Raw genomic sequence first — 12,500 nt, forward strand, 5'->3', positions numbered from 1 at the left:
TGATGATGTATGGTCGTTGTGCAGTTCAGTGTTTTTGTTTATCTTGCAAATCAACGAAAGTCTATCGTGACATGTACAAGAGAGAGATTTCATCAGGTTTGTCTCAATCGAAAGGAATGCACGTGCTTTAAATGAACGAGGTCTTTTTAGCCTCAAAGTTAATTTTTCTTGGTATTCAATTCATCACGTTTAAGCTCCCTATTTTGCAGGTATCTTTGTTATACCAAGCTTAACAGCCATGGATCCGGCCAACCACTTTGCTGGGATGGGGCAAATGGCGATGGAGCGTGGTGACTTCCCAACTGCCAAGCATTTTCTATCCGTAGCTCTTCAACACTGCCCTCGCGCTGCTCCACAGTTGTGTCTTCCTTTACTTATTCAAAGAGCCGATTGCTTTTGGCGGCTTGGAGAATTCCAAGCGTCCGTTCATGACATGGAGGAGGCACTAGAAAGGGGGTTGCCGCCAGAGGGAAACCACGCCCAGGTACATTAATGCCACGCGTTCTTTATGAAAAAAGGTTAAAGGGCAGTGTCACGCTATGTTAGTCAAACTTCAAAACCACTGAAGTGCACTAAAGCTTTTCTTTGTTGCTTGCACTCGAGGATCGAGAGGATGGAAATGGATTGAAACTTGAAAAAACCGGCCAGTTTTCAAGTTTGGAGACGATGTCTTCACAAAAGTCGCCAAAAATGAAATACAGTGGATTGTCAGGAATGTTGTACGTGTGAGATAAAGTACTATTTTGGATTTTTACCCAGTTTTGACCTAAAAACAGTAAATTTAGCACGACAGTGCCCGACCTTCAAGTGAACACGCTAAACGTTATTTGGTTGCATTACATATTGTCTCTTGTAAGCATTTGAACGAATTCAACGATTCATACAACTTTGTTATTAATAGACTCTCGGAAGGGACAGCGGAGAATGTTTCATTGTGGTAGGGCATGACAAACAAGCCTTTGAGGTCATTATATACTATGCCATCCATCATGCATTATCATGCAATCTGGAGCTTTAAAAGCTATCAAAGGGAAGAAGTGGTAGAGCCGCTGCCCAACCCAATCCACAGGCCCTTCTTAGCGAAGTATCATCTTCATTGTTGTGGTTTTCGTCGTCTCTATTGCCATCGCTATTGGTATCGTTTATATGTTACAGCTTTTCTGTTGTGTTGGCACAACTCCACCGTGTGCAAGCTTCCACTTGTAGCCTCAGGTTTCAAGAACTTTTAATTTACCCAGAAAACTCACATAATTATCCAGTTTTGATAAAATTCAAAAAAGTCTCAGCGTCATCATTACGATGATGATGATTAAATCATTATCATCATCATGATCATTATGATCATCATTACTGTTATTATTATAGCAGTATAAAACGTATGAATGCTACTAAAATAAGCTCTACAGGGCGCACCGCGTGACCTATGTTGCTGACAAGAATTTGCTTAAAAATGATCTAAATCCTAAGCCTTAAAATCCAAATTTTAAAAGTAAAAGAAACTACAAAATCAAAACTAAACTAAATAAGCAAGTTCCCTCTTGTGTAAGTATCATGGACCGTCCTTGATCAAGTTCACTTGGTTATGACTTTGAAGGTGCAAGCGATGTTTTAGGAGCTCGACAGTACCGCCTTTTGCATCCTCTTCAAAATGTCAAGTGTACGTGAACCGAAGATCCTGTTCATCTGCACTTCAAGTTCCTTCGACCAACCACCCAGTACGTCCATGATGACGTTAAGTTGTACGATCTTATAGTTTGGGTAACGCTTGATAAGTTCGAAGCGTAGGGGTCCGTACTTTTCCATCTTTTCAGCCTCTTTCTTCTCGCGGTTGTCAATCCACGGGCAACTCATTTCCACTAACAGTACTTTCTTTTCCTTGTGATCAATAATGCGCCCATCTACTCTATTGGCCCGCACCGTAGTATGCTCTGCATAGACTGGGACATCCCAGAAAGCCTGCGCTTGGCTAGATTCATACAGTGGTTTTGGCTCAATGCGCGAAGACCAAGGTGAGACAGTCTCAATTAGATTAGGTCTCTGAGGATCTCGACGAACAACACTTTCAGTGCCGTGTTATGTCTCTCCATATACTTGGTCTGCCCTAAAGATGGACACCCGGCTAGCACGTGCGCAATGCATTCCGGGGCTTTCCCACACATCCTGCACATGATGTCATTCTGGTCAGATGTGCCCGTCTTGTAGGCCGAGTAGACTCGTGTTGGTAAGAGCTGTTCGTATAACTCCATTACTCCTGCAACCGCATGGGTAGGTGCACAACTCCACTCGCTTAGCCAAGCAAAACAGCCTCGTTTACTTAATTGATCATCGTTCCATCTACTACTTACAAGGCGACCCTGCCACTTCCGATCTTGTACTTTGTGTTCTAGCCCAGCACATACAGCTTTCTTTAGTTGCAGCTTTACATGATAACCAGTAATCTTCTTCTCGGGGTTGCTTTGAGAAGTGCACGATGACTCAGCAGGCTCCAGAGTCAAAGAGGAAAATCCTTTGTTCTCTGCTTTCTCTTCATAATAATAATAATAATAATAATAATAATTATTATTATTATTATTATTATTATTATTATTATTATTATTATTATTGTTATTATTATTATTTCTTTCTCTCAGTATGAATTTGAACCACTGGTTCCATGATGGATAGCAGGCTAATTCCCTTAGTTTTACACTGTAGGTATCCACCATCTTCCTGATGATCTTTCCTGTTCCCAACAAGGCAGCCGTTTGGAGCAGTTCAATAGGGAATCGTACCCCTAGCGTTATTATCCAGTTTTTTTATGTTCTTGTATACTTTTCCCAGTGCTCCAATAATGATTGGGATGATCGTTACTTGTTTCAGCTTCCATAAACTCTTAATTTACGTTTCAAATCCTGGTAAATTTCTATATTTTCTGAGTCCTTGTTCTCAATTCTTGTGTCGAATGGACATGTTATATAAATTAACATTGCAATCCTTTCCCTTTTGTGAACCACTACAATATCTGGCTTATTGTGATCTATTTACGGTCAGTCTGGATACTGAAATCCCAGAGGATTTTTGCGTTTTCATTTTCACAAACGGACTCAGGATTTTGGTTATACCATCTGTCACTCACCTCAATTATATACTCACAAAGATACCATGCAAACTTCATCGTGCCTCCAAATCTTCAATGTAATGTTTTTGGGCAAGCTTTTCGGATTCAGCTAGTGCATAGGCAACGGTTTCCTCAGCTTTCCCACACATCATGCACAGTGACGTGGTGCCTTGCTTATCAATGTACATTTTCATCCAGTTCGTTCGCAATGCCTGATATTGAGCGGCATCCTTATCATCCCTTCTGTCTTCATCTTTACCTTAACCAACCACTTCCAACTTTCTGTTGCTTGGATGTCATCTATCGTTATCGTTATCGTTATTATGGTGTGTGATGACTCGGTTTTCCGGAGTTTCCGGGGATTGGCTTTATTTACAGACTATTTATGCTAGCTATGTAACAGTGTGGTGTCTTACGACTTTCCTACGACTGTTGAATGTGACAAGTATCTTTAATTTTGAAAAATAAAGGTAAAGGTTCGTGTTTTACAAGGGTAACTCGTGCTAGAGAACTAGAGTTACTGATAAACTAGTGGCTCTCTCTGCGAACCTTTTATCCCCCGTTTTACGGGTATTCAAAGGATCAGAAGAAAGTCGAAAGAAACGTCGATAGAATGAGACTGGGATCGAACTGGCGACCTCCCTCTCAAAATGCCCCGCCCTAACCGATTAAACTACGCCTGTCTCGCTATTGTAAAATGTCAGTGTTGATATTAATGTCTTAACATTTTTTTACCAACAGTGGGAAATGAGGAATTGGACGGATCATGGATTTTTTCTGTATCAAAACAGAGACTTCCGTCTTGCAGAGCGATGCGTCAATATAGCATTTCATTTTCAACACGGTATACTTCCCGAGCATGCAGTGCAAACTTTCCTGTGCAGAGGGTTCATTCGGTACGAGCTGAACAATGAAGCTGGAGCACAACAAGACATTAACATCGTTAAAGGAATAGATTCAAGACTAGCTGAGGTAGGGCCGAAGACCGAATACAACCAAGAAGTTCGAATGGCCTTATTCGCGCGGCGGCCATATTGGCCATAGACAATAGATTTCGTCACCCGGGCCTTGAGTTGAAATGTTTGTGAACTAGTTTCGGTGTAGCCTCCCACGCAGACATTCCTAGGGCTTCGTCACGCGTTCCTCCCTCACGAAAGTCTGCTGAAACGAGTCGGAATTTACGTTGACCAATCACGACGTACTTCCTGATTCTGTAAATGCACTTTTGACCCTGAGACATTCTGTGCACGGTAACTGCAAGAAAATGGGCTTCGTGTGTTGGGCACTTAAAGTCGCTGACTTAAATTTATGTCAAGGAGAAACTATAGCTCATAAATTTTATGCTTTGGCTTACATGTTTGCGGCTCTTCACAGAAGGATCATGGTAGAATTCGTATGTTTGAAGGATTTTGCTCCAGTGCAAACCTATTCGTGGCGCTGTCATCGCTTAGAATTGACAATATATTTACAATTTCAGTGGAGTCGTTTCGTTCAAATAACCCCATTTCTTGTTACTCCTTCGGTTGAACTGATTTAAGGTATGCTTTAATTTTCAAATCGAAGAAACACTGAGTACGAACGATCGGCTCGAAACACAAAAAAATTTAATCAATTTTTAGAGACGATCATCGCCAAAAGCAGCCTGAAAATTTCAAGCTTAAACGTAATGGATCTTTTTCAAGCTTTGTTCTCGGTCAACACTACTAAATGGCCATCCGTCAAACTGACATTGGACATTTCCTTACAATTACACGACGCAATGTCCCATCTGAATATGAGAAAATTATCGCTGCAAAAAGAATGAAAACAGGCAGAATTAGAGCTTTGGTTCAACAAGAAATAGCGTTTCTAAGCAAAGCCGGGCTGATCTACAGTATTTAGGTCTAAAAACCACTTTGAAGACGGTTGGCTTTTACTTGTTTTGCTGGGTACTATTATGTCAATAGTCTAAAAAAATTCGATTTTCCAGGAGCTCGTCTCGTTAGGCTAGTAGATATTGGAATATGCAAGGAGAACCCGTCGATCCGGGTTCAACTCTTTGGCTCGCCTTATCTGAATGTTCTCTGCACATTGAAATGTTTGTTTGTTTGAAGTACATTTGAAGTCTGAAGTAGATTGTACTTTGTGTAAGTTGAATAAAAAGGGAAATGTCAGTTTGAGGGATGGCAATGAGTGTTGACCTTTCTTCTCGCTACTGTTCTAGTTGCGTTCATTGCGCTTCAAGGTAATGGTTCTCGTGCAGTTCAAATACACTCGCAATACTTTTTAAATATTAAAATATTTTTATTCGTATTTACAGTATATATTTGCACGGTGCTTTCAATTTTAGATGAAACGACACCATACCCTTGCTAAGCACTCGCCTTTTGACAGACGAGAGTGTAAATGAATACCCCACCGAGGAAACAAAATAAATGTTTCTGAGGAATATTTTGGAAAGCCTTTGTGCCTTTCATAATTCATCCAAAGAAATGGTTGACGCATTGACGCTCCCAGGGGAGCAATCTACACAGCGCCGATTGGTTGCTATGCAACCCGCACGTGATTTCCAGATGACAGTTACTTAGCAAAGGGAAAGGAACGTGTGGCTCGTTTTAGTAGACGCTCGTGGGGGAGGAACGCGTGACGAGGCCCTAAGAGTGTCTGCGTGGGAGGCTAGTTTGGGTGGGGAAAAACAATTGTTTTCAATCGCTCGGGACTCAACATGGCCGCCGGGTGATTAATTATTTCCCATGGATCATCTTTGGCTCAAAAACAAAGCTCAAAATTTTGCCAGGCAAACACACTTTTAAAATCTGAAGAAAAAAAGGAAGTGATTTTTTGATCCCAGTACCACTACGTTTCGTCAAGAGAACATGAGGTAAGCGAGGAAGACTATATCTGTTGTTCCTATTCCCACTTTCACACTGTGACTTAATGATAAGGTATATCTTCCTTGAAATAACCACACAGTATGACACAACTAATAAAAGACTTCGAATAAGTTTCATAGGCATAGGGAAAAACAAGGGGATTTGCGCTTTCCTACCCTTGTTTGTAAAGAAATAATTAACAAACAAGGGTAGGAAAGATATGATCCATGGGAAATTGATTACATAAAAGCGATAAAAGCGCAAATCCCCTTATTTTTCCCTATGCCTATGAAACTTATTCGAAGTCTTTTATTAGTTGTGTCATACTGTGTGGTTATTTCAAGGAAGATATACCTTATTATTAAGTCACAGTGTGAAAGTGGGAATAGGAACAACAGATATAGTCTTCCTCGCTTACCTCATGTTCTCTTGACGAAACGTAGTGGTACTGGGATCAAAAAATCAGTTCCTTTTTTTTTTCAGATTTTGAAAGTGTGTTTGCCTGGCAAAATTTTGAGCTTTGATTTTGATCCAAAGGATGTTTACTTTCACGGTCTGCCATTAATCACGTAGAAAACTGACCGACTGAACCGCAGAGGGTTGGATCTAGGGAAAGTGACGTCTTTTACTCATTAGCTTAAAATTTCAGCGTGTAAATGCATTTTATTATGTATGCAAAACACGAGTTTAAAAATCTGAAAGCCCGAAACTCCCGTGCTGCATATTAATTCATCCGCTTACACACGCATTCCATTCTTAAGCTATTGAGTCTTAACTTTGACATTATTTTCTTCTCGATCCAGCTCTCTCAAGATTTTAAAGTTAGTGACGGCGGACCATTAAGTCCTGGCCAAACTACCGAAAAAAGTTGGATTCAACGCTCCAACTTTGCTCGATGCAACGTTGTTCGACCGTTTGGCCGCCCATGCTGCAGTGTTTTACCGCTTTTCCAACGAAGTTGTATCCTAAATCTAGTCACGTTCGCGCTCCTAGCGAATCACGTATCGCTCTCTTATTTTCAAGCCTAGGCTTCTAGCATCATTTGCAACAAAGATGGCGGACAAGGATCAACAGCCAGAAACCTTGATCAGCGAGTATGAAGCAAGGCCATGGCTTTGGGACACTTTTAGTCCCCTTTATCATGATCGCTCTGTTTGGAAATGTTTGGTTCAATAGCGTTTAACATTTCTGCAAATTGATCCGAGGCTCATTCTGATCATCTCCTAAACGCGGATGTATCTTGCGGTCGGCATTCCCTTTTCTGCGCGTTTTCTTGACCATTCTTCGGTTAATCCTCGATTGAATACATCATTTCCGTCCTCCAACAGCTCCAGTGCCATAAACGCTAGGAGCAGTTTTTGTTTCCGTGTTAGCGCCATAAATTCAAATTTAGTGCCAACTTGAAATTGAATCAGTTTCTTCAAGCAATGTTGGATCGCGTTTTGCCACTCCCTCAACATTTACATCCAACATTGTTGCATGTGGGATCCAAGTTAGTTCGATAGTTTGGCCAGGGTTTTAAATAGGAAAACTCCAGTTAGAATTTGAAATTAAGGCTTAAAACGTGGGTCACTTGTCGTTTAGTTAACATAGTTCAGAAATCCAAAGGAAAAACAAATACGATTTGATTTTTTTATCAAAGTAACACTTTAACAGTTAAAGAGTGAACAGTGAAAACTAAACAGTCGAAGTTGAGACCTACAGTAGCTTTTACAATTTTTTTTGCAGGATACCGCATGTGCACAAAAAGAAAGCGCCTTTGAAGAATTCAATGGGCGACGTTACGAGAAATCACTAAGGTTATTTCGTCTTGCACTCATGCTACATCCTACAAGTGGCTCTAAATGGATCAAGTTTAAACGATCCATTGAAAGCCACCAGGCAACTGCTTACTTCAAACTGCGAAAATACGTCGAAGCTCTCGAGGTCGGAGAGAAATCCTATTTGTCAAATAAAACAATGAATGCGGTGAGCTAAAGTTTTGTCATTACCACCAGTGGCATAAATAGTTATCATAAATGCACTACCCTGTTTTAGTGTTTGACAGATAAACAAGACTTATTTAAGTAGAATCAGAAACTCATAAGGGTTGAAACGTGTAACAGCCCCTTGTGTGCTGGGAAACAAGCTTCTGAATATTCTATTTGCTAAGTACCATGTTTGGAACAACAAGAGCAAGGGGTTTCCGAATATGGTACTTAGCACTGAAACATTCAACCAATCATTTCGCACTGAATATTCGGAAGCTGTGAACGCGCGTTACACGTTTCAACCCTTATGGGTTTCTGGTAAAATGTCACTCTTCCACATTACTTATATGGAATACTGGATTGCAATTGAACTCAAGGTTATACAGGTCTCCCTTTAACTACGACACTGCTTGCTCCCACCAGTCAATACCATTTTAATCCTCAACCCTCAGTTTTATCTTCAACATGCCTGCGTTTCCAGCACCTTATTAAAGGGTTGGTTCTCATATGAATAAAATGAGTAACGGGCCACTTTCATGATTCCTTTAGTCTTCATTTTACCCCTGGCTTGCAGCCTGCTTTTTACATTGATTGAAAAAAAGTTTCAAACCCAAACCATAAAAATTAAGTATCTCATTTTGCTATCGTATAGTCACAATCTTAATGCAACCACTGCGACAGTGATTTTTCTACGGCGAGGGCCAGTGATTGAATCATAGCTCCACCCTGTACTCCGTAAAAGAGGGTCGGAAACCAGTTTCGTTTTATGGGGCAGCCAGGCTATACTGGCTACGCAAATCATGTCGCAGACAGCCTAGTATCAAGCAAAATGTTCTCTTCCGGTTGCGCCCGCGTCTCAAAAACGCGTGTGCTTAAAGTGCCCCTGTGATTAAAAAAAATCACATCTTTTTTCTTCAGATTTTGAAAGTGTGTTTGCTTAACACCTGACTGGCAAAATTTTGAGCTTTGATTAGGCCTAACGTTAGCTTTTATGAATATATAGGATAGTTTTTGCTCTCTGTATTGGAAAAACAATGACTGTGATTCCGGATTCCGGATTCCGGGTTTTAGGGTTGCCCCTGTAAAACTGTCTTGTTTGCCTTACATTATTTCCACAGGAAGAAGGAAATCGTTGGAAAGTAAGAGGAAATGAGCTTTCAAAAGAATCGAAAGCATCAGTGGATCTTGCGATTCGCTGCTATACTCTTGCACTCAACTATACGCCAAAAGGAGGAAAGGAACTTAAGGCTACTATTCTTTCGAACCGATCCTTGATGTACATTAAAAAAGGGGAGGATAAGGAGGCCTTACGAGATGCTAAACAGTGTGTAGAATGCAATCCAAAGAGGGCAAAGGTAGGAATCCAGTTTGATGATCAGTTCATTCGCAACGACAAGAGCACATGTTAATAATTTAGGCGAGCTACTCAATTGTGTACTTGAACTATTCATCGCGCTAGCATTTTTGAATGCAGGCCTTTCTGTCATCACTTACGGCCCGGCCTCACGTCTGCAATTTTACACTTTCGAAAACTTGAGTCCACACATTTTATCTTTCTCAATACAAACAGTGCATGAAAAAATAGGCACGTAATGCGTACGTGTGGTAGTGCAGTAATACTGCGCTTTATTCCATATTGTCAACTGAGCTGCGTTTCTTTCTGTAATATGTAGCTCTAATAGTACATAATATTGTCTTGGTATTGTATATCATTGTAGTGCCATGGTAGAAGTCTTAGGTAAATAGCCCCCTGAGAAGACATGTGATTACTAGCAAAGTACTGAACCAAGAAAGATTGAAGAAAATAAAAGAGAATCGAGAAACATTGGCTTTTGGGCTGACATGTTGATCATTTTCAAGTTCCCTCACAACTTCTTTTCACCACAAGTTTAAGCGTACACTCTGAGGATCTGACAGCTTTGTAATAGAAAAGTGCACTGAAGTTAATCCCTATCCGGCGCACTCGAGAATGCGAACTACGCAAGGTACAGATTTTGTTAGCTTGCTTTATGCAAAACAAATATTGATGTTAAAGTAAATAAATATTGATACACAGTTTTTAGGAAGAGCAGAAGGAAGTTTTCATGACGGTCGATCAAGAATAAAATATTTTGCCATCAGCACGAAATTTACGACATGAAAACAACATTAATTTTGAACCGCGAATATAAAAAGTTGCAATCAGTGACAAACCTTTGTGGGACATTTTTGCTACTTTCAATTTTGTTATTGTACTTTTGGCTGCACAAGTAAATCGCAAAATCGAAAGTGACATGGAATTCAGCGGGCGCACTGATCAAGTTACCGCGGCGTGTTTACTCGTGAAACAGTGAAGTATCTGTGTCAAATTATGGCAAGATACAAGGTTTTTGTTTTTGTTAGTTTTCTTTTTCTTTCAAGTTTTATAAAGTTTGACAAGAAATGTGCGAATTCCACACAAAGATCACAATCGCCCAACTCTTGAGGTTGACCATTCTTTCTACGAAGTCAAAAATTTACTCTCCAAGATGAGGTTATTTATCACCAGGTAATTGACCATATTCACGATAGCCGCCATTTTGGATTTGCCTTTATCATGCAAATTAGCTACACACTTCTGAGGGAACAAACAACACAATTTCGAGAGGTTATAACGAACATATTAGCCACACAGATGACTTGTTTCACGTTCATTGAATGTTAATCACCTAAGGAGTAAAATAGAATGCTTACACAAGTTACTTCAATGTTTTTTAGTGAAAAATGAGCAGCTAACGAAGTAGAAAGTCAAAATGTCGGAGGCAATCAAAAGATATAAAATTATTGTAAAAGGTATTTAATTCTAAATTCTAAAATGTACTTTTAGCAATGTTAATTCAATATTTCGACGAGCCGATTTTCCGCAATTTGCCTTTATTCCAATGTTTGCGCCCCCAGCATAATACATGCCTAATTTGCATGACAATTTGAAAACCAACATGGCGGCTATCGTAAATATGGGCTATTCCATCGTTTTGGAAATAGCAGCTACTTTATTATTCATCAGCGTCACAATTGTTTCCTGGTTTTGGAGCTCATTTTGTTGAAATTCAAGCACGCTTCCAACAGACCTGTTTAGTTTCGTGACTTATGCACGCGCTGCTTACAGAGCAAAACCACTAAAATCCTCCCGTATCACATTTCAACCCAGGTTTGCAAATTTGCAAAACATTCACGAAGGCTGGAAATATCACAAAAACATTTTTCAGTGAAAAATATATTGAAACAAACAACGTATTTGCTATTGGAGGCAAAAAACCCTTCCTATTTCAATTGCGTGCGTGCAAACAAGACACACAATCCCTGTCACAAAGGGGCAACCCTAAAACCAGGAATCCGGAATCCGGAATCACGGGTCATTGTTTTACCAACAGAGAGAGTAAAAACTATCCTAAACATTCATAAAAGCTAACCTTAGGCCTAGTTAGGCCTAAACAAACGTTTTTAGGCCTAAGGTTAGCCTTTATGAATGTTTAGGATAGTTTTTACTCTCTGTATTGGTAATGATTCTGGATTGCGGATTCCGGGTTTTAGGGTTGCCCGTCACAAAGCATATGCAATTACATAAATTTCTGACAGTTCACATCAAACCCTTTTTGAAAGAATCTTGACCGTAAATAATGAAGCACAAAAGAGACAACAAGCTTTCATTCAAATAATTCTTCACTGTCACATTTCCAATTTAATTTTACCTTTGCAGAGTTGAGTACAAAATAAATGTAAATTGCCAGACAACTAAGACGCGACTTCAGGGCGTTCGTTTCCTTCAATGTTTGTTAAATCCATAAAAAAATTGCCATTTCATTTCAGTGTTTTATATAATACCAAGTTAGTAAAATATTAGAAACAATGCTCACTTGATACCCAACGGCGAAAAATGAAATTGTTGTCGAAGACCATTACTCGCCGCTTTAAAGATTCCAGATATTTATTTTTCACCACCTGTCCAATTGACGTTCCATTCTTGAGCTCCATGAGGGTATATTAAAGATCCACTAAAACGCCATTCGCGTTACAATGACTTTTTTCTTATTCACCCCAGGCCACTGTCGTTCAAAAGTTTGATTTATTCACAAATGTGCTGTACGAAACCAGAGCCACATATGGCAGAGTCACGCCATCGCAATTGCATAAATGAAATCGATTTCTACAGAGAAATAGAGGAATTGAAGGTCACCTAAAGGCAAAAGACTAAAAAAAAATTGTCATGTAGAAGATGATTTTTACAACAAGGCCAAACATTTCTTGAAAGAAAAAAAAGCAGAGAAGCAACTCCGCCTTTCAGGAAACAAATATCTTATAAGTAGAAACAATTAACAAAAGGGAACAACAGATGGTAAGAAACAAAAAATGCCCAACAACCGATGCCAGCTCCAACAGTTCTCTCTTTGATAGAGATGACTTGATGTAAAATGACGGGGTAAAATGTCACCCTTGTACCCCAACATGCTTTTAGGAAAAATAACTGAGATGGAAAAGCATTATTCTAGAGTAGTGACCACGTTTGCAGAAGTCCAATGACTTATTCCCCTACAACATTAAACCTGTGCAGTGCTACTAATC

General features: G+C 39.8%; 1 protein-coding gene and 1 long non-coding RNA gene across 2 annotated transcripts in view; one reads left to right on the plus strand and one right to left on the minus strand.

Annotated features, from left to right (window-relative positions):
• LOC138014978 (uncharacterized) overlaps positions 1 to 12,500 on the minus strand; it is a 177,416-nt gene that overhangs the window by 96,550 nt on the left and 68,366 nt on the right. The gene's annotated exons all lie outside the window — the stretch shown is intronic.
• LOC138014960 (TPR and ankyrin repeat-containing protein 1-like) overlaps positions 1 to 12,500 on the plus strand; it is a 42,453-nt gene that overhangs the window by 5,013 nt on the left and 24,940 nt on the right. The window contains exons 2-5 of the mRNA XM_068861853.1: positions 210 to 484; positions 3,839 to 4,069; positions 7,678 to 7,917; positions 9,038 to 9,274. Coding sequence (XP_068717954.1) covers positions 239 to 484; positions 3,839 to 4,069; positions 7,678 to 7,917; positions 9,038 to 9,274 — 954 coding nt within the window. The 5' untranslated portion in view covers positions 210 to 238. The remainder of the gene's footprint in view (positions 1 to 209; positions 485 to 3,838; positions 4,070 to 7,677; positions 7,918 to 9,037; positions 9,275 to 12,500) is intronic.

The sequence above is a fragment of the Montipora capricornis genome, chromosome 9 (genome assembly GCF_036669925.1).
Source record: "Montipora capricornis isolate CH-2021 chromosome 9, ASM3666992v2, whole genome shotgun sequence".
Lineage (NCBI taxonomy): Eukaryota > Metazoa > Cnidaria > Anthozoa > Scleractinia > Acroporidae > Montipora > Montipora capricornis.